This window comes from Lissotriton helveticus, chromosome 2_1 (genome assembly GCF_964261635.1).
Source record: "Lissotriton helveticus chromosome 2_1, aLisHel1.1, whole genome shotgun sequence".
NCBI classification, from domain to species: Eukaryota; Metazoa; Chordata; class Amphibia; order Caudata; family Salamandridae; genus Lissotriton; species Lissotriton helveticus.
The window spans coordinates 803,405,905-803,429,167 of record NC_136059.1 but is presented as its reverse complement, the minus strand read 5'-3'; the positions used below and the strand labels follow the sequence as shown (position 1 = coordinate 803,429,167).

At 45.0% G+C, this 23,263-nt stretch overlaps 1 protein-coding gene across 1 annotated transcript in view; it reads right to left on the bottom strand.

The window, feature by feature from the left end:
- LVRN (laeverin) overlaps window positions 1–22,139 on the bottom strand; it is a 663,539-nt gene extending 641,400 nt beyond the window's left edge. Inside the window, exon 1 of the mRNA XM_078675542.1 lies at window positions 21,473–22,139. Within this exon, the coding sequence (XP_078531668.1) occupies window positions 21,473–22,131 (659 nt within the window). The 5' untranslated portion in view covers window positions 22,132–22,139. The remainder of the gene's footprint in view (window positions 1–21,472) is intronic.
- Window positions 22,140–23,263: the final 1,124 nt, after the last annotated feature.

The following is a 23,263-nucleotide window of genomic DNA, read 5'->3' as shown; positions in this document are numbered from 1 at the left end:
CTCCTGTTGTTTTTACGGATAACAGACATGTGACATTCATTAAAAAAATAGAAAGCTTAGACACTAATGCCCATTTAAAGCTTTGGTGTGGGGATTCACTTCATTGTTTAGTGGTCTATCCATAAAGACTTTTCAAGTTGTAAGCCTCAGGGCCTGATTACGAGTTTGGCAGACAGGGTTACTCTGCCACGAAAGTGACAGCTCTCCCGTCCACCAAATTACAGTTCCATTATATTCTACAGAGCTTGCTATACAGCGGACTGGATATCCATAACGTTTGTGACGGAGTATACCCTCCATCAAACTCATAACCAGGTCCTAACTCCTGGAAAAATATATCATTTAATCAGACAAAACTGAAATGTGATTCACACAGCAAAAAACATCTAAATTATACATATGTAAATTCAAGAAGGTCTTAGTTTAAAAAAAATGCACAAGTACTGTGCAACTATTGAATGAGTAAGGTACAACTCTATAGCTGTGGAAGTAACAGGAGACCTTATCCTGAAAAGGGCAGTGGTATCAGTGCGGCGGTTAAAGATATACAATACAGAATGTGTGAGCAACACAACATCTATTTAAGGCCTTCACAAAGATTTCATAAACAAGCTTTGGGAAAAGGTAGCTTGCAATTAAATGGACCTGCAGCCATATTACAGAAAGTACCCAGCGGGTGCAATGGGTATGTGGGCCTATTTTGTGTGGCCTCAGAGCACTTTATTACAGAAGAGACGAAAGATGCTTATGCAGTCTCTTCTGTAATATGGCAAGCGCCAGAGCACATGCAGAGTCCGGGCTATTGTGGGAAGACATTCCCTCATTTGCATAGGGGGTGTCCTCGTGCAAATGATGGAATCTCTTTGCCTCTGTGCCCGACCTGTATTATGGATGCTGGAGTAAAATGCAAAGAAGCTATTAGGGCCTCACTGATAGTGAAACCTCAAATAGGTGGTGCACTCTATATGAGCCCTCTCGAGCGTTTGAAAGGGGTTCCCATGGAACCCCCCAGATATCCTTTGCATGCGGGTGCAGTGAGTGACTGCCTGCAAGGGGAACTCTAATCCCTCTTGAAAGTGCAGATGGGTTGCCACCTGCACTGTGAAATACACAGCCGGTTTGAAGCAGCCCAAACACATTTCACTTGAATGTACTGCCCCAGGGCAGTGTGAGTGCGCAGCTGCCACGAGGTCAGAGAATTTACTGTAATAGTGTGCACTCTCCCTTTTGGCACCCTCTTTTAAGGTGCTACATGGCATAAACAGGGAGAGTGCTCTCTTATCGTAGTATGGGTCTTGGTATCAACTGAATTGAAAGTGGAGTGGAGTGCACAAGTCGATAAGAAATTTGGAAGATGCATGTTCGAAAGTGAAAGAAAAGAATAAAAAAGCAATCCACTTCTTTTAATGTTTAATGTCACAGACACATAACCTATAGATTGTACAACTTATGCATTTGTATAGTTTTGGAATCTGGGGCCAGTTACCATTGGCAAGGTCTCTCTTTTATATTTGACTAATATGGCAGTCCTTTGACTTGAGATAAGATAGACATAATTAACACAATTAAAGTCAATAGGCATTTAGGGGTGAACTCTCCAAAGCCTACATATAGGTATTTGTTGCATGTAATCTCATAGGTTACCGTAATAGCAAAGGCTTTAACATAGGCCATGCACTCTAACAAACCATGCAGGGTTTCAATGTGATGATTCTTGTTAGGCCCTGTGTAAATATATATTTTTTTATATACAATAAAGAATTTCGGGGGGAAAAAAAAAAAAGTTATATTTTTCTACACATTTGTAATTTTATAACTGTATGCATGATGGTTGCCAATTTATGTGCACTCGTATAGGCTGGTGTTGGGTAAAGTGCAAAGCCAATGTCCTTTGACTTGAGATAAGATAGACATAATTGACACAATTAAAGTCAATAGGCATTTAGGGGTGAACTCTCCAAAGCCTACATATAGGTATTTGTTGCATGTAATCTCATAGGTTATCGTAATAGGCAAAGGCTTTAACATAGGCCATGCACTCTAACAAACCATGCAGGGTTTCAATGTGATGATTCTTGTTAGGCCCAGTTGAAAGGTGTTGTGTATTGTTTAAAAGTTATATTTCTCTACACATTTGTAATTGTATAACTGTATGCATGATGGTTGCCAATTTATGTGCACTCGAATAGTCTGGTGTTGGGTTAAAGGGCAAAACCAATGCTAAAGGGTAGAGGCTTCTTCAGTTCTTTGGAAAAACATAGGTTTGATCTGTTTATTATGAAACTTTTGACAAAGCCAGTAGGCCTGACCTACTTATTGTGAAAATAATGTGTTAAAGATAATAGACTTTTATGGATTAATTGTTATTACACTGTGCTAAAGACTGTAGGCAGGTAGTTTGTTACATGGAATTTCACAGATTACTGTACTAGGCAAAGGTTTTTGTGTTGATCTAACTAAACAAACTTTGTGGATAGAAGACATGTGCAACAAGAATCCTTATCAGACTTTATTAGGAGTAGTTAATATATTGTTTTGCTAAGTGTAATTTTGTACATTTGTACTGTTATGACTGTATGTCGGATGGTTGCCTTGTGGTTGGTTATGGTGACAAGCCAATGAAAAATGCAATATGTCTGATTGTTTAATGTTGAAAGTTACAATAAAGGCAGTAGGCCTAACATATTTATTGTGAAAAACATGTTAAAGCCAGTAGACTTTTAAAAGGTGGATTGTTGTTACTCTGAATTAAAGCCTATAGAGTTGTTTTGTTACATGGAATCTCATTGATTATCTAAGTAGGAATTGGTTTTGGGGTTGGTTACTCCTCTGACAATCCATGAGTATAGACGATTTGCACAGTGAGAATCCTTGTTATGCCCTGTTATGAGAGATACTATGTTGCTTTGTTAAACTGTTTTTTATATACATTTGTAATTTAATGACTGTATGCATGATGGTTGCCTTGTGGGAAAGCTTATGCTCAGTACAGTAGGCCTGAGTTGGTTATGGTGGCAATCCAATGATAAAAGCTGTAGGCTTTATTGGTGTGCGAGTAAATGTTATGCCCGAAGCCATAGGTCTGCCCTGTTGTGTTAAAGAGAAATAGCTTTTACAGGTATATTGTCATTACACTATGCTAAAGGCTAGGTCTGATCTGTTTATTAAGAAAAGGTATGATAAACACATCAGGCTTGACATATTGGTTGTAAAAATTTGAGAAAGAGGATTATTAGTTGGAGTGGATGGTGTAGTGTCTTGTGAGTTAGAAATGACTGGACCCTTTTTGTACCTGACAGACTCCGTAGAACAGTGACGTAAGTGCCTGGGTGATGGAATTCATGATGTAGAATGTTCCATTAATGGCTACATGCTGAGGAATAAAGATGTATAATACCAAGCTCAGTGTGTAGCGTGATCATTTGCATGACCCTGGCTGGGGTAGGATGCTGCAGAATGGTAGTCCACCTCTAGTAATAATGGCTCTAAACTTGCTGGTTCAGTAAATGTTTCAGTAATTGAAACCTGAGCTCAACCCCTGGTAGCTATTGCACAGTGCAGAGAGACTTAGCTTAAGAACATGTGTACAGGATTTAAAAGTACCAACACAGTTAAAAAGTCGAAACCAGAACACAATAAAAATCCCACTCCAACCTATAATCATAGAGGACATTTTAATGAACAAAATGACACCAAACAAACTAAAATCCAATAAGTAGAACCAGCAATATGAATTTTTAAAGTTTCAAATAAAAATAGCACCAAAAAGTGCTAAGTGCCAACCACAGGCACTTGGTCACAGGCGACCGGGATAAGAGTAAGGTTTAAGGCCAACCACAATAGAGCATGGGTCAGATAAGGGGACAAGATTGGTCCCATTGAAAGAGTTATCTTCTTAGGAACATTTCTGAATTCCGATGGATTATTGATGGGTTTGTCGGCACAGATGACAGTAGTTGGGATCAAAGAAGGGCTCAATGGCAACGGAGAAGGAAGGGGTCCCAATTGGGTGGCTGATGAAGGCAAGAGAATTTGGGGTTTCTATGACCTGGAGGTCTTCTGCATTGATCAGCTCCTTGACTGCGGCATCAAGGAAGCTGCAGGATGGGGTAGAAGCAGCTTCAATGTAGACCATAGTGGGAGCTACAGCGAAGAAAGGCCCACCGGGGATGCACCCTCAGTGGATCGGCTGACAGGTTGGCCTGGTCCCTCGGTGGTTCTCAAGGCAAAATGTTTGTAGAAAGTTTCTAAGCCCCAGGTGAAGAGTGTAGGAAGGAGGATAAACTCGGAGGCCAGCCAGGGGTTCCAGTTCCTCATGACCAACACTTGGTAGTCAGGACTCACTCTAGTAGAAGCCACCAGCAGGGTCCACAGCATATCCAGATGAAACTAGTCAGCTGGGCATCTTTCAGGATAGTGAGCTTCTTGCAGATGTTATGTCCCAGTAGCTTAACAGGAGGTCGGCCAACTGATTCTTGGAGTCCACTTCTTTATCTTGGGTATATGTGGAAGTAGGCCCAGGCCTTGGCATTCTCCTCACATATCTCAACAACAGGTGCAGTCCTTATTCTGTCTTCTACAGGTTCAGTACTGTTTTGATGAAGGTGTCTGGCGGTGCTACAATTATGCCAGCCACTAAGCTGTGGGTGGGGGTTGACACTGCCAATGTGTGTTTTATATAGCTTTGATCAGTGGTCACAAATGGCCGGTCACTGAATGGAACACACAACCATTAGGGTTACCGCATTTATGTATACGCTACCTAGGACACCACTTTGTTACTGATTCATCCATTTGGGGTCTCCTTCAGTGAATGTACTGTAGGCAAACGTTGTTATCACATTAGATTTGCCTTTTTAGAGCTCTATTTTGGCTCCATGCATATGTTATCTGGTTTGGAGCTTTTCACATAGGGTCATGGATGCTTTACTTCTCTACAGCTATTAGACTTATGTACATACTCTACACAGGCTCTGCCATCCTGGCACACTGGCATTGTGTAAAAGTTCAGCTACTCATTGAATTTAAAATAATTTGTTGTATAATCGTAATGATTGGGCATAATACTAGATTGCCTTTCATGTATTTTACGGGTCTCGTGTGATTCTTGATTTGATAAATGAATATTGGACTAATTTTTATTGCCTCATAATTGTAATAATATGAATACAGCTATGTTGTATATGATAATCTAGTCCTGATGAAGTTGAAAGGATTGTCTCCCACTTGACAATACACATGTTGGCTTAAATCTGCTTAGGAAGAAACAAAACAAGTAGGGCTGTAACCTTGACTTTGGCAGATACAAGCTTTATTTAAAAGTATTTTACAAACATGGAGATGTATTACCTAAAGGTATTTTGAGAAAGTATACAATGGTGTGTTGACTATTTTGTGTAAGAGCAACATACTGTTTCATTTGTACATAGTCAAACCGTGTAAATGCAACTAATTTAAATTTTCAAATGCAGCAATTATGCATTTGTCAAAGATGTTGGAAGCGATGTAGCGATCATTGGTGCTGCTGATGTAGAGTAGTCAAGAGGCAGGAGGAGCCCATTGCACCAGGAGACCAGCTGGATTGAAACTTGTCGAGTGATAGGACAGTGGTAAAAAAGAACTTGCATGTCAGCGCACAGTCATCTCAGTGCAGAAGTCAGGATGCCTGCCCAGACAAAAACATCATCGACCATGGTGGAGGTAGCCTCGTTATGGGCTCAGAGGCAGGGGAGGCTCACTTGTAAGGACTGTGAGATGAGGGGCCCTCAGCATATCTCTATAGCCCCTACCTGGCTTACCATATGTTCCCTCTCTGCACCCACTGCATTGGTTTCCTTGCTAGTTCTCTACCGGCCCAAGGGCTCAGGAAGGAGAAAAGTACAGCTTCCTACTCCTAGGTCTAGAAAAGCAATGCAGTATTTGCTAAACCATTGGGCTTTGCATGCATGGTATTGGATCACATCCTAGTTACCAGTGTAATATTCAAAAAAGATCGCACACCTGAAAAAGGTAAGGGTCCAGCAGCTCCTTCATTATGCACTCTGACATGCTCTCATAGCAATTACTAAATCTCAAAAACAATGCAACTCTCATAGAACAGAACCCACAGAAAATGCCCCATCTGGGCAACCCAGCGATAGGTTCCACAGATGAGGCAGTCCATGAGAATGCTGCAGCTCGATTCATTGCACCACCTCTGGTCCCTGTAAATAGTAGGCTTATGGAGTTTGGTCACAAGTAGCAAATGTGGATCTGACACACTATGAGTCATCAGGTCAGTAAAGGGCTGATGGGATGATAAGGAAGTAAGTTGTGGTGTGTGTATATATGTATGAGTGTATGTATAAAAGTGTGTGCACTCGATTATGTCTGAGTTTGTCTCTTAGGGTGAGTGAGTGAGTGAGTGAGTGAGTGAGTGAGTGAGTGAGTGAGTGAGTGAGTGAGTGAGTGAGTGAGTGAGTGACTAATGTCTCAATGTAGGGTAAACTCTGGATAGGGTCGGCAACAATGGCATATTATAACTCTACTTCGCATTATCAGGCTGGCGTTTGATGATTATCCCACACCAGCTGTGACAAACTCTGAGTTTTGTGTTTATTCCTAGCCTTGGATTGCAATCCCTAGCTTATGTGGTCATTGTTGAAGGAGGATCGGAATCCGTGGCAATACCTATTATTTGACAACCTTTTCATGCATGGGATGCCCATCTCTGGTATCTTGTGAACATCCATAGAATATGATGGGCTTCCCGAGCACATAGGGATCATTTTACCATATACTAGACCTTTATGTTATTTGGTGACTACCCCTGTAATGTGGCACCTGCTAACATATTTTTTGGCCCTCCATGGCCTACTTTGGCTATCATTGTGAACTGATGGTTATTACAGTAAAGGTGGCATTTCATGGCTGCCGCACTTGTGACCCAATATGGCTGTTATATGAACTACCATCCCTTATCTCTGTCCTCCTTCTGCTCCGGTCTTTAAAGGTTACCATGGATTCCAGGTGTTCCATTCTATACCCATGCAGTGTTGAATGTTTCATATTCGAAGCATTTGAAGGCTACAAAGATGTGTGAGCGTCACTATGCATGCACTCCTATAGTGGTAGTGGAAGGGCGAGATTTTGATCGATACCTTATCACTATTGATCTAAACCCCGATCTGGTCGACTGAACCTTTGTTGCCTGTCATTGAAGGAAGAAAGTGCCTCTGCTACCAAGTTAGTACACCCAATAAAGGACCCCGCTCCAAAAGATCACAAACAACTTCTAGCTTTCAAAAGTTTATTGTAAGGATAGGATAAGCTGCAAATACAGGCATCTCAGAATGAGATTCACGAGATACACAGGTCCAACTACATACATGTGCTCTCTGAAAGCCCTCAGACGAGCAACGGAAATTACCAACACAAGTTCTAAGAATAATAAAGCTATCAGCATTGACGCATATCTCTCCTTCATTTAAGTTGGAGGAAAACACACAGGTTAGGCTGTCCCTACCCTGCTCTAGATGGTATCCCTACTTAACCAAGTCTCAACCTAACAAAAGTGTCAGCAGTGAATGACCCCCAAGGGAAGTCACTCACTCTTAGTCTCTTGGTGAAAACCTATAGTTCTCCAGTCATGACCCCTCTCTGCCTACCCATCCGCTCTCTAAAGGGTCCTCAGGCATCTGCTCTAACTCCACCCAGGGGTGCTGTCCCTAATACAAAACAGTCAACAACATTTGAGACGCCCCTCGTGAGACGCCCCTCACGTGGTGTAGCTTCTGGCTTTTTCCATGCTGCTTTGTATTGGGCCTCATACGTTGGAGTTGACCTTGCTTCTCAGACTCTTCTCCGGCCCGCTGATACCCCTTAAAACATTCCGGAACCCTCCTCCATGTCTGGGCCGTCTACTGAACAGACCTCTATTCATATTATTTATAATCGGATCCTCCCTTTCTCTTGCAGACAGACATCTGCAGCCAAGAACCCAACTCTCATAGACTTCCAAAAAGGTTCGCAACATTTCTCGGCCCAGACATGTACGTGTAAATCAATGTTAAAACATTTCAGGCCTACAACATTTCTCATAATGATTATAGCATTCAACTTCTTCATTAATTAAAGCATGTTAATACTCTTATTCTATTATTCAGTAAACACATCTATAAATCATGGCCCATTAATGCAATAGCCAAAACATTAGTTCAATCTATGTCGTGAAAAGAAACACCTTCCCCTTCCCTTCTAGCTCTGGCCCTGAGGCCTACCACATTCTGCGTTTAACCACATGCCATCTTACATTTTAGCAGCTACACGACATGGATTCAGGAATAATCACATCTAATAAAATCATATAGTGTCACACATTTCTGTATTAGTTCCATTTCTACTTAAATCTCTACATTAGCTATACATTCAGAATATAATTGCAGATACTACTAGCACTCATGGCATTTCTCCTCATGATTTGTGCTTACTACAGGTAAGTGTGATGCACTCATACATTTAGGTCAGTTTGCGCTCTCTCAGTTCCCCCCTTTGATGACCTCTCGGGGTCATCACTAACATTTAAACTGCAGTTATTGCTAGCATAACTTGTCTCTGCGCTTCCAGAGCCCTCAGACTCCTGTACTGATTATCTTGTATGGCAGCCAATCTCTGCAGCTGCTCTCTTTGGGCCCTTTCTGACCTTCTTGCTCTGTACCATTTGAATACCCTCACCAATCCCCACAATATGATCCCACAGATCAATATTATGATGATAGGTTTTAGTATATACCACACAAAGCTTTTGCCTAGGGTGGAGATCCACCCTCCAACTTCACTCATTCCGTGGCCCACCTTTTCCCAGACATTTTCTCTACTCAAGTCTTCGATCTCCTTGTGAATATCAGTTATGTTCCTAATAACTTTCTCAAGGGGCTTCGAATTGTCTGGAATGTAAGTACAACATTCCTGGACCTTCAAAGCCTTACAGACTCCGCCCTCTTTTGCTAGTAGGACGTCTAACGCAAGACGGTTCTGAAGAACCATAGCCCTTATCGATTGCATCTCTCCCTCTACCAGCATTAAGGACTGAGCAGTGCTGGCAGACAACCTGTCGACGACTGTTGCCAGTCGTCTAATTTTAACATCATTAAGGATTAGTCCCAAAAGAGGGAACATAGCTCCAAAGACATCTCCAACCATTTCTGCATCTCCTATATCCCTCCTTCCCCTCGATGATGTCTTGCCCTCGATGATCACTAAGTCTTGTGCATGATATATTTTGGGGAAGACAATTGCTAGGTAACATGATCCATACCAGTTGTCAGGTAGTCTCACGTAGGCATTTCTTCCACATACAAAATACACATTTGGAATCACTTGCATTCCCTTCAGGAAATCTTTAGTATAGTACTCTATATTGAAAGCATGTTCACAGCTGACTTCTCCCACGTATACATTTTCGTAATACGTTTTGGCTCGGTGAAGACATAGCTTTCCTTTCTGCGTCTTATCTAAAGCTATTGGACCACTACTACCCTTTCTCTTGTGTGCCTTCTCTTCCTCGGTCCAATCTGTTTTCCATTGTCCTGATTTTTTCAAAATCTTTTGTCTCCTGTAACGATCATCCACCTGCCCTATGAACTTCTTCTCGACTTCTGACACTTTGCATGTCAGGTTATTTCTACGGGCATGTGACGTATCTAAGGTAATCCAAGGAATGAAGAACTTGGCCAGTCTGTCTTCACTCTTCCAGTAGTCCCATTTGTTCATCTGCTTATAATTTGGGACTTCTGGCAACACTGAATCATAGTTGGAGAAATAGTATTCAAAACTATCTCTCTCACAACAGTAAAGCAAAAATGGTTTATTGTAATCAGGCATTCCCAATGCCGGAGCACGACACAGGTCCTCTCGCAGCTGTAGGAATGCCATCAAACAGTCTTTGTCCCATGGTACCGGATCGCTCACCTCCTTATGCGTCAGTTTTTGCAAGGGCTTTGCTTTCAGTGAAAAGTTCGCGATCCACTGTCGGCAATAACCCACCATCCCTAAGAACATCCTGACCTCTCTCTGTGTCTTAGGCGCATTCATTTTCATGATCGCCTCTATCCTGTCTGGTGACACCTTTCGTTTGCCTTTCTCTATTCTGTGTCCCAAGTACTGCACTTCTGTCAGGCAGTACTGCAACTTTCCCGGGGACACCTTGTGCCCATTGGCAGCTAGGTGATTTAACAAAGCAATGGAGTCCTCCCTGCAAGCTTCTTCTGTTTCTGACGCCACGAGGAGGTCGTCTATGTACTGGACCAGAACTGACTTCTGGGGCAGCACTAGACTTTCAAGATTTTTCTTCAAAAGCTGGTTAAAGATCGATGGGCTCTCTGTATACCCCTGAGGAATACGACACCATGTTAGGACGCGACCTTCCAGCTTAAATGCGAAAAGAAAATGGCTTTCTTCGTCCAGAGGGATCGAAAAGAAAGCCTGACAAAGATCAATCACAGTGAACCACTCAGCTTGGAATGGAATCTGATACAGTATCACTGATGGATTCGGTACCACTGGACAACACGAAACGACTATGTTATTAATCTTTCGGAGGTCCTGTACTATCCGGAATTTCCCATTTGGTTTCTGCAGACCCATAATCGGGGAGTTGCATGGACTACCCACGATTTCTTTCAGTATTCCCTGTTTAATCATGGACTCGATCACGGGTTTTATGCCTGCAATCGTTTCTGGAGTCAATTTATATTGGGGTGTTCTTGGGAACTCAGCATGCGGTTTCACTACAATTTTCACTGGGTCCACCCCTTTGACCAATCCAATCTCTTCCCCAGTGAAGTCCCATACTTCTGGTGCCACTGTCTCTCTCAAGTCCCAGGGGAGCTCATCTACTGTCAAAGTAGGGTACAGCTCCACACATATTCTTGAGTTTGCAACTTTGAAGTCTGCGTCATCATCATTGGTCAATACCTCCACTCCCTGAGGTGTACAGTATATTGTACAATTCAATTTACACAACAGGTCTCTGCCTAGCAGACACACAGGACTTGAATCGCAAACCACAAACTGGTGCTCATCGCTGTACTTCCCTATTTTCACCTGTACCGGTTCTGTCAATTGGCTGGTTATTCTCCTGTTTGCGACCCCCACCACTTGTATGGTCTCTCCAGACATGGGCAGGTCTGGAACTGCAGCTGATCTGATCGTGGACCTAGTGGCTCCTGTGTCCACCAGAAAGGTCGTGGGGCACCCTGCTACTTCTGCTTCGACATAGGGTCCCCTCTGGTCCACCTCCAAGGCTGCCCCGAGGGTGCAGTCTTCTCTTTCCACTCTCTGTCCGGTTAATGGGTCCACATAATAGCACTCTTCTCCTTCTACAAACAGGGGCATCTGTCTATAGGTCTTACCCATATTCCCTACTCGGGGAGGTTGCGGGAACTGGGCTCGGGGAGGGGCCCCCCCCCCTTTGAGCACCTTTCCCTGGTATGGCGTCACCCCTCTCGTAGGCGCTCTCTGGACCTCTTCCTCCTCTTCCTCTTGTTCTCCTATCTCTACATTGTAGGGACACTCGCGTTTCCAATGCCCCACCTCGTTACACTGGTGGCACCTAGTCGTTTTCTTCAAGGCAGCTATGTCTATTCTGGGTCTAAAGGTGGAACTCTCCTCATTGCCCTTGTTCTGACTGTACTGCTTCTTTCCTCCTGTACCTGTTCCTTGCTGCTGTTGCTGCTGTCCCCCCTTCCCTGCTGCCTGCATCTGTACCACCATCAATTTTTCCTTTAGTTTCTTAGCCTTGGAGTCTATCTCATCACAGCAGTACCTAGCATATCTCAGTATTTCATCTAGGGGTCTATTTTGCCAACAAATCAAGTGTTGCTGAATCATTAAACTAATATCCGGTCTCAGTCCCAGGACGAACTTGGACACAAATTGCCCTATGTCTTTTGGATCCATTACATCCAAGCCGCTATACTGTTTAAACGCCTTCAGCAATCTCTCATAATATTCGTGGACTGTCTCTTTGGGTTCCTGTCTGGTTCGGTCTATTTTGACCCAATCTATGTCTTGCATTGGCACTTTCTCTTTCAGCCAAGTCATCACTCTCTCGAATTTTGCCATCACAATCTCGGACGGCCCATTAGTCTTAGCATCTCTCTCCGGCTCCGTTGTGGGCCACTCAGCGCTAACCTTGCATGCTGTCCACAGATCTCCTGGTACTACAATGTCAAACAGCGTGTTCAGATCTATCCATAGGACCTTTGAGATTTTTACAAATCTCTCAACTTGCTTGTACCACTCCACTGGGCTTTCCCGCAATTTGGGGAAGGAGGTGGTAAAAGCAGCTAAATCTCCCCTACTCCAAGGGACATGCACATAATTCCCATTTGCGACTTCACGCAAAGGGTATGCTTCTATTCCCTGCAGCCTTCCTGGTGTCGTACCAAGCGTGCTTCTCCTGACGGTCCCTTTCTTGGACCACCTCTCTTCCCACTTATCTAGTGCCCTCCATGTCCTTATTCCCGTGATCAGTTCCCTTATGTGCGTTTTCAGCCCAATCGTTCTCCTCTCATCTAGGTCTCGATCTGTATAATGTAGCCTGTGGTTACCCTGTAATGCTTTGGTTCTTGACAGGTCCACCATATATTTGCCTGCTAGTTCGACTAACTTCTCATGGATTGCTCTCGCTTTTCGAGTGATGTCCTTTGCCATATACAGTATTTCATCCTGCTCATACATTTCCATTCTTTCTAAAGGCAGGGTACCATCTACCATGTCATCCAGGTCTGACCTTAAGCTGGCGACATCGAGTCTCTTAGCTTTTATCTCAGCTCGCAATATGTCTTTCGAAGGGGGCTCACTGGTCTCCCTACCATCCCAACTCCGAGCTCTACGTTTGGGCTCGGGAGAGTTAATGAGTGCTCTCCCTTGCTCCCATCTCTCCAGGTCCCATGCTCGGCCATCCGATCTTGGAAGGTGATGGAACACGGGCCTGTTACCCCCACTCTTGCTCTGCCCACTCTCTCCTGCTTCTCTCCTTTCGCCGTACGCCTCTCTGTTATTTTCCCTCTGGTCGCTACTCTCCCTTTGCCTAGTATCGCTCAGTATCCGATACGATCCTTCCTGGTTCCCCATATTCCCTGGGCTGCGCTCATTTCCGTCATCACAGGGACTATGGTGCGACCTCTCACAACTCCCATTCTGTTCTCTGGTGCCGGGCACACAGTGTGGACACTTAAAGCTGTTTCTGTACTCTTGCGCTCTCCTCTCCCCTTCACTGAGTATTGGGCACGCCACCCCTCCACTCCCGGGGCCCCCGTTTTCCAGGTCGGTTCTATCCCCACTCCGGGCCCAATGGGTGACTCCCCTACTATCTCTCTCTCTCCAGTCCCACTCCGGGCTGCTCTCCCCAGCCCCGCAGTGAGTCCGAGCTCGGCTGTCCTGACTTTCCCTTTCAGCTTCTGCAGCTATGATGCTCTTATGAGCCTCCACTGCCTCATCCCACTTCTTCATGTACTCATTTAGCTCTTGAAAGGATTTTCGTCCAGATCCCCTCAGATCCACTGGCCATCTAGGGCCCTCAGGGTCCCCTCCTGGATCCCCTGCTGTGTGCATCGGGGTGCTCCACTCTCTGGGTATCGGCATCTGACTTGGGGAATTAATCGTATCGTTCCTCCTTGCCGTCTCTGCTCTTTCTCCGTCCTTCCGTACCCGTTCTTCCCCTCTTGCTCTCTCTGGGTCATATATCGATACTATAGGACCTATGGTAACAGGTACCTGTAGTGCAGCTGGTAATCCGTAGGATGTGGCGCGCTCCGTTTCCGGCGCTCTTTGTACCACAAACCTCCCGACTACCTGTTGCACCTGACTAGGCTGGGACAGCTCTTTCTTTGCCTCAGGATCCCACTCTGAACTGGGAAGCGGTCCATGCTCTCCTGCATTGCCCCCCTTTTCTCTTTCACTATGCTCGACCTCTCCCCCTGCTCTATTATACGGGGGTGGCCTGTCTGTCAATAATCTGTTTATCAGGCTGTCCTCTGTTTCGCTCTCATCATCCTCTTCTAGGGGGCTTTTATTTCCGGGCACCTCTAACACCGGGTACAGTTTATTTACTTCCATGTTATGCACTCTCCATCTTTTAGCATCCGCATCCCACCTGGCATCCTGCACTGCCCTTACCGATCGTTTCACCCTTTCTTGTCGTCTGTTCATATTTTTTTCATGCGCTGCCCTAATCCATGCATCAAGGGCTTCAAACTGGGTCGGTCTAGGCAAGGGTCTCATTGAGGTCATGACTGATTTTAATCGATGTAACACCTCTAATCTGAACGTCCCGTACTTCGGGAACGTCAGTTCCTCATTTCCTTCCGTAATCTTACTCCACTCTGATATCCAAAGGATCGTATGCAGCCCAACATTCACTGCCATGTAACGAGCCGGCGTACCCTCCGGCGGGGCTTCTTCCCCTTCATCCGATCCCCGCTTCTCTTTTTTAAACGCCGCTCTCAACCATTTAAAACACTTCATAATTATGCGCACAATATCCAGCCTCGCTACTCTGTTTACTTCCTGATGACAATCCACCAATCCTGTCGCGGCTTTGCTAACTTGGCCTATCGCAGCGCGGTCTTTCTCCGGTCGGCCAATCACAGAGCGACACTTTCTGACGTCTTTGCTAGCTGGCCTATCACAGCGCGGTCTTTCTCCGGTCAGCCAATCACTGCGCGACACTTCCTGACGTCACTTTTCTCCGCTTCGCAGCAGCACCCCTCCTTTCTCAACTCGTCTCCCGGTCATGCATGCGTCCCATTCATACACCGAAAAATGACTACTTCCGACCAAGCGGTCACTTCCCTCGACTGTACGTCCACAGTCTATATGTAATTGTCAACACAACTGACGAAATGTCTATCGTCTCTCTGATAGGTTGCTTACACACACAGTAACCTCCGACCAGCGTCCGTTACTCACGCACTCACTCTTACGTTCCCCCTATCTCGGTCTTTCGGGTGATCAATGGTACCTCATGACCCCCTTCACACTATTTGACAATTACTCTGGGTGTCCGATACACCCGAACCACTTAAGCTCTCCTTGAACTTAAGATTTCCACCGGTTGCGCGCGCTCACAACCTGTTCCACAGTCACTCTACAGACATTCAACTCCGCCAGACATTACAACATAGATACAATACAAAAACACCGCAATCTAACACGCATGACCCTTTATACTCACTCTCGACCGATACTGCTGCTTTTTCTGTCTCACGTCATCCGGATCTTCTTCAGCGGGCGGTTCTTCCGATCATCGATCTCTAGGGGCCTTGGGGTAAGCTAACCTGGCCTAGGTCACCGTCCTCAAGAAGGCAACCATCCTCTATAGCTACCAACTGGAAGGGCGAGATTTTGATCGATACCTTATCACTATTGATCTAAACCCCGATCTGGTCGACTGAACCTTTGTTGCCTGTCATTGAAGGAAGAAAGTGCCTCTGCTACCAAGTTAGTACACCCAATAAAGGACCCCGCTCCAAAAGATCACAAACAACTTCTAGCTTTCAAAAGTTTATTGTAAGGATAGGATAAGCTGCAAATACAGGCATCTCAGAATGAGATTCACGAGATACACAGGTCCAACTACATACATGTGCTCTCTGAAAGCCCTCAGACGAGCAACGGAAATTACCAACACAAGTTCTAAGAATAATAAAGCTATCAGCATTGACGCATATCTCTCCTTCATTTAAGTTGGAGGAAAACACACAGGTTAGGCTGTCCCTACCCTGCTCTAGATGGTATCCCTACTTAACCAAGTCTCAACCTAACAAAAGTGTCAGCAGTGAATGACCCCCAAGGGAAGTCACTCACTCTTAGTCTCTTGGTGAAAACCTATAGTTCTCCAGTCATGACCCCTCTCTGCCTACCCATCCGCTCTCTAAAGGGTCCTCAGGCATCTGCTCTAACTCCACCCAGGGGTGCTGTCCCTAATACAAAACAGTCAACAACATTTGAGACGCCCCTCGTGAGACGCCCCTCACGTGGTGTAGCTTCTGGCTTTTTCCATGCTGCTTTGTATTGGGCCTCATACGTTGGAGTTGACCTTGCTTCTCAGACTCTTCTCCGGCCCGCTGATACCCCTTAAAACATTCCGGAACCCTCCTCCATGTCTGGGCCGTCTACTGAACAGACCTCTATTCATATTATTTATAATCGGATCCTCCCTTTCTCTTGCAGACAGACATCTGCAGCCAAGAACCCAACTCTCATAGACTTCCAAAAAGGTTCGCAACATTTCTCGGCCCAGACATGTACGTGTAAATCAATGTTAAAACATTTCAGGCCTACAACATTTCTCATAATGATTATAGCATTCAACTTCTTCATTAATTAAAGCATGTTAATACTCTTATTCTATTATTCAGTAAACACATCTATAAATCATGGCCCATTAATGCAATAGCCAAAACATTAGTTCAATCTATGTCGTGAAAAGAAACACCTTCCCCTTCCCTTCTAGCTCTGGCCCTGAGGCCTACCACATTCTGCGTTTAACCACATGCCATCTTACATTTTAGCAGCTACACGACATGGATTCAGGAATAATCACATCTAATAAAATCATATAGTGTCACACATTTCTGTATTAGTTCCATTTCTACTTAAATCTCTACATTAGCTATACATTCAGAATATAATTGCAGATACTACTAGCACTCATGGCATTTCTCCTCATGATTTGTGCTTACTACAGGTAAGTGTGATGCACTCATACATTTAGGTCAGTTTGCGCTCTCTCAGTAGACAGTGAGCCATGGTGTGATCTGCCTAGGCTCTTTGCTCTATCTGGTGTTACATAAAAGCGTTTTCAGTTTCCAGACGTATTCTGCTAAACCAATTTGAAGACAGCATGCATTGTCAAATACTACAGAAGAGCATTAATGTATACGTGTTTATGCATAAATAGCTGTGTGTGTCAAGTAGACCACATGCCTCTCCAGAACATTCACAGTTTTTTCAGGCTAGTCTTTATAAGACCTTCCGAGTAGTCATGAAGTGGGTTCTCTTTCTTATAAGTTAGCAACTTGCAAATATATCATAACTTTTGGATACTAAAAGTTTGAGAAAACCAGGATGAGACCCCTGATCTTACGGTTCCGTGTGATCGATCCTACTTTGCTGCTGCAGTAAAAGGGCTCTGCATGCGCAATAACAACTTTTGTTTGAGTTGTAATAAAAAATCTATATTTATAGGGAAGCAGCTGATGGACACACTTTAAAAGCCATGGGTCTGATTCACAAAGGCGAGCATACAAATGCGTGTAGGTTTACGACTGTTTGCTAATCACCAAGGGAGTAGCATCTTTACCTCTGTGAAGTAACCACACATAAAAAGATAGGACAGCCCTTTTTTATGTGCAGAAACTCCACGGTCGTAAGGATACTACTAGTAAAATACATTTGTGAATACCAAAACAATCATACGCTTACACAAAAGTTTAAGTTTACCTTTGTGAATCAGGCCCTTGATACCTTCAGATTTCTCATCAATACTTTAATGGGAATGTACTATCAGCTCTCAGCTAAGCAGCCACACCTTCAGTGGGAGTTTATTGACAGTTCCAAGCATGACTTCTGTACTTTAAATGGAAGATATTCTTCACTTCTTAGGCGGGCTGATAGGCTTTTTACATGCTATTCAAGTGTATTTCAGTGCTCTTCCACAAAGACATCTTCTGACAGCCTGGCCTCAATGGAGGTGTAATAACAGTAGTTACTTATCACAGAGTACTGATTTAGATCCTCAAATAATTAAACTCAAAGTATTCTCCTTTTGAGAAACACAGGGAAAGAGAATAAGATGCCCATTCAATGGCTGAATTGTTAAATCGCCATTGCTCATCCATTTCATTGACCATCACATTTAAGGAAACTAATGTAATTCAGCTCTATTGGGTACTTTACAAATACTTCTCGTGTACATGGTGCAGCAGACCATCATTTTGTTCCATCTCTAACAACATAGTTCATATATAGAGGGTACATGCCAACTGACTTGCTTCTTGGGTCACCAATGCAATTGCCATCAGGGCAGGGAGTGGTTCATGAATGTTTTATGCGGATAACAGCCATTACAACGCGGGGATTACCCCGCACTACCATTACAACGCGGGGATTACAACGAAAGTCGTTACAACGACTTTTGCTGGAGGGCGCTGTTGGATAGGGAATAGTTTAATTTTCTATCCAACACCTTCCCTACTGTCAACGTGGGCTGGAGTTGGAATAGAAAATTAAACTATTCCACTATCCAGCGCCCTCCAGCGAAAGTCGTTGTAACGACTTTCGTTGTAATCCCTGTGTTGTAATGGCATGCGGAGTAAAAGCCCGCGTTGTAATGACATACAACCTTTTAAGCTAATGTTTAGAAACTATCACTTTTAATAAATGACAATCAATGGCGTTATGTAATCTAAAGTTCTAAAATAAAAACCACTGTTAAAGAAATGCACTTTTTTGACTTTTAGAAGTGTTATGTTGCATGGTGTACATCACAATTTATTTTTATGGCTCAGATCATGCTCCAGGCCCAAACCATACCCTTGATTCTGGGTTGGGGCTCGCTTTTAATTTGCCGTCTTTCATTTTTAGGTCTAGCTTACCTGCTCAGCTGTCTGATAGAGCATTTGACATAACAATAGAATTCCAAGGAGTAAAAATCTCTCGCCTCATGCTACTGACTGTTTGGGGTATTATTCCACTTCCTAATAAGTGACTGCATTGCAATGTATAGGGGTATTTTTTTCTACTTGCAGCAGGGACTGCTTGAAGAATGCAGAAGGCATATTGAAAAGCAGGCTTCCCTATGTAACTGGTTTATGTGGCACTTTAGTCCTTCTTAAATCAAGGACTTTTAGAAAAGCAACGAAACCAGGTTCTCTGCATAAATATAGTCACATTTATAATTTTCGAAATTGTATCTGAATCACTTTGCAGTATCCTTTTCATACATTGCAGGGTCTCTTTTGATCTTCAGACGCCCAGTAAGAGCTTGTGGTACTGCAGGCTTGTATGGTTCACTCTCCGGACAGCAAGTAACAGCCTTTGGTACTTCAGGCTTGTGCCGCTCAGATTCGGGGTACATAGTAACGGCCAGTGGTACTGCAGAATTGTGCTACTCACTCTCGGAACGCCTAGTAACAATCCATGATACTTCAGTCTGATGACTCTCACTTGCGGCCACCTAGCATTGGCAAAGCATGATGACTTATTACGGTGTCATCACACATGCACACGTATTCGTCCTGACGCAGCAGCCATCTTTTTTTTTATTTAGTGATCCAAGCCAGCAGAGGGGTAGACGAGAAGTAAACACTAATGTCAAGCGGTGGCGGTGAGGAGGGTGAGGCGAGGGTGCAACGGAGGGCTAGTAGTTATAAAAAATTTTAAAAAAGCTGCGGTACTGGTAATGTGGGGAAAGCAATGACAAGATGGTGGGTGGGAGAGCAACACAGCGAGGGGGAGGGCACTGTAAAGTGGGAAGCAGCACAAGGTGCAGAGGAAGAGAGAGCGAGATCCAAAACACATGCCTTTCCGTGGACTTCTAAAAGTAATGAAAAAAATGTAGTTTCCTGAATGTGAACAGTGGAAGGATACAAGATACGCACAGAGATGAATGTTAAAGAAGTTATGTTCCTCAGCAGGGATTAATACAAGAAGAGAAAGAAAAGCCATACAATAAGAAGTATGCAAAAGAGACTGATCAAAAAATCTAAAAGCAACGAACTGACCCCAAACCCACTGTAAGCATATGTATTGTCAACAACACGACTCTCGACAACAGATAGCTGAATTATTGCCAAGACCTAAAAAGGATGCAATATTTCCTGCTGGGCAAGACTATCTTTCGCAAAACGGAAGACAAACTTCAATTAGTCCATAACTGCCAGTCACAGCAAGGATTATTTACTTTTCATATAGTATGACAGTTCTTTACAAAGGTTGTTTCTTTATGTATAATAGGTTAGTAACAACTCTCCTTCACCAGAATAGGATTATTTTCAAGTATCGCTCTCAGATCGTCTTAGAATGACTATTTTACTTTCAGCAGATCATACTGCTACATGACACGTAAAATGAGAGAGCATGTGCACTTGGCTGGCAGCACAACTGCTATGTATAAAAGAGAACAGCACTAGCACTTCTCAGCAGGGCTGTTGTAATTTCAATTGGACCATAAAGGTGGGAACGGTGAAAAACGTTCAACGTGGAAGCAGGGGCATCTCTTAATGCGGCCATATTTTTCTTCGAGTGTATTGGACTGTACAGAAAGCTCTCAGAAAGATCCAATGGTGCCATGGGGTAGTAGGAATTCTATATTTTAATTGAGCAGTACTTGCATCCCTCAGTGTTTCTCCTTTACACGTAATGTGACAGCATAAGTACCTTTTGGCAAGGCTTTATACTTTATTGGGGCAGCGCCAGCATGTCTCACCATGCCGAATGTCCTTTTAATGTGTAATGTTCAAATTGACTTCTTCTCAGCAGGGTGGGTTTAATGAGCTAATACTTGCACCCCCCAGCAGGGCTTCTGTCATTTAAATGGGCAGTAAATGTACTTCTTAGCAGCACTGCTAGTATTATCATTATTAAATGGGCAATAATGGGTGAAAGGGTCACTGCCAGCACTTCCTAAGAAGACTGCTTTGATTTCACTGGGAGAGTGTCCGCACTTGTCAGCAGGGGTCCTACACTTTAAGAGAACGAAGCCAGCCGGTCGTCTTTTCCGAAAACCCCCAGTTTTAACTGGACAGCAGCAGCCGCAGCCCGTCTCGGAAGCGGGGCTCTGCTTTAAATGGGACACCGCCAGCACTTCAATGATGTGCTGCCGACCGGGCAGGCAGGTCTCCAATGAAATACAGCACTTCACCTCTCAGCAGGGACAAAATACTTGTGGGAATCCCCGGAAAGGATGCCTTGCGCGTAATGTGACTGCTTGGGCGCTTCTCTGCAAGCACTTGTACCTTTACCGGAGTGGTGTCAGCACTTACTGGAACATTTCTGCCCTGTTGGGGAGGTAGTTCTTACTCAAATTACTCAAATCAGAATGGTACCTAGGTTTTTATTCCAAGTACTGTCATTTTAACCAGGCCTGTGAAAGAACACCTGAGTACTATTTACTAGTCAATGGCTAATTCTGCCACTGTCCTATCCTCATTCTTCGTATCCCATCCGGGCACTGCAGTCTACCACAGGATGCACCATGTACACGGGTGAGGTAGAAATGGTGCCCATGTTGATGACAGCAGAAACTTCTGCATTAAACTGTACTCAATATTCAATATAATACATGGCTAAACCAGACATTAAAGGAATACTTAGAATAATTTAAGAGAGCTCTGGATGGAAGCGTAAATCGTTGATACTGTTAGATAAACTTTTAAAAGTGCACTCGGCGGATACAAGAGTGAGTGCTCCTGCTGCCCACACTTACTTCTCCTGGCCCTGGTCGGTGTAGCGCGAGACGAAGAGCCCGAGCAGCGCCTGGCTCAGGTGGCCGCGGTAGTCCAGCTGCAGTCGGTAGCGCTGCCCGGGCCGCAGCGGCTCCTGCAGCTCCAGCACCAGGTAGTGGTGGGTGGCCGAGAGCCAGCGCCGCTCGATGCCCAGCTCCGGGCCGCGGCTCTCCCCCTGCAGCTCGAGCAGCGCGGCCCGCGTGATGTTCAGCTCCAGGCTGTGCAGCAGCAGCACGGAGCCCCGCTCCTCCGGGCCGCAGCGCAGCGTGATGTTCACCTGCCCCGAGAAGAGGAAGTTGCCCTCGGCGTCCGGCTCCAGCCGCGGCCACAGCTCCAGCTCGTAGTGCTCGGGCACAGGGCTGGGCGGCAGGCGCAGCCGGCTCCAGATCCCGGGCCGCTCTGTGCTTCCACCCGCGGTGCTGCCGGCGGGGGCGTCCTGCGTGCTGGCCGGCGTGGGGGGCGCCGCGCTGCTGCCCCCCGTGTCTCGCGCGCCCCCTGCCGCCGTGGCTGCCTCCTGCAGGCTGCGGGAGTAGAGCGCGGCCAGCACTGCCAGCGCCAGCAGCAGCGCCCCCAGCAGCAGCGCCAGCAGCAGCGCCAGCGCGCGGCTCAGGTAGAAGCCGGAGCGGGACTTGGGACCCATGGTGCGGGCAGAGGTCTCTGTCTGCTGTGCTGTGAGTGAGGGCCACTCCGCGCAGCACATGAAGGGTGGAGGAGGAGTGGGCGACCCTCCGGAGGTCGGCGGGGGCGGAGCTGGAGGCCTGGGATGGATGAAGTTTGGGAGGGAGTAAGGGGAAACCCAGAGCGGCCAGGGGAGGATGCCTGAGAGTGTGAATTCCAGCAGCGGGGCGACCCCGCCAGCTGCGGTTCACATCTGCACTTGTGGCGACGTACAACCGCTGCCCTTGATTGAGCAACACAAGCAGTCCCTTTCACTGCTCGGTTATTCGAAGATTTCTGAGTCCCTAAGAAGACAGTGTCAAATAATCCTATTTATTTATACGGTGTTATATAGCGTGTACTTTACCCAAAGTGTCAGGGAGCGCTTTACGATAGAGCGAAATGCATTACCTAAGAAGCTCCAAGTAACATGGTAGAGGTGATAAAAAGAATGACTACTTTAGTTACTCATGGTGAGGGTTACTTATTTACAAGTTATATGTTCACAAAAAAAATCAAATTGCATACTAAAGTTGGAGCGATTGGGGTTTGGTTAAGTATAGTTTACATATTTATATAGTTGAGACCAGAGGTCGATCTAGCTCTCCCGTGAGAGTAATTAAACAGTTCGAGTCACGCCAAGGGATGTGAGGGTTCAACCTCGCTAACGCGTTAATATCCACTGGCCACCTCCATTGTAGCTGTTTCTTAAAATTGTCTAAGGAACTCCTTCCAGTTAGCAACAGCCCAAATGAAGGGATATTTGCAGTGTAGGAAGGCAACCGAAAATTCCCTACCATGTTCACGTGTTTGGAAAACGTGAGGACTTTATCAGCACGAATATAGTATTGATATTGATATTGATATTGAAATGTATTTGTAGAGCGCTCGTTCGCCCGGGGGCTTCATGGCGCTATAGACAGGGACACAACGCATCAGTCAGAGGAAGCGTAAAGGAGCTCATCAGAACGCTTGGGAGAAGAGCCAGGTTTTGAGGGAGTGTCTGAAACTGAGAATGTTTCCACACGTTTTAAGATGAAAAGGAAGGGAGTTCCAGAAGGCAGCCGCAAGATGGTCAAAGCAACAACCTCCAAGACGCTTCCTTTTATAAGTAG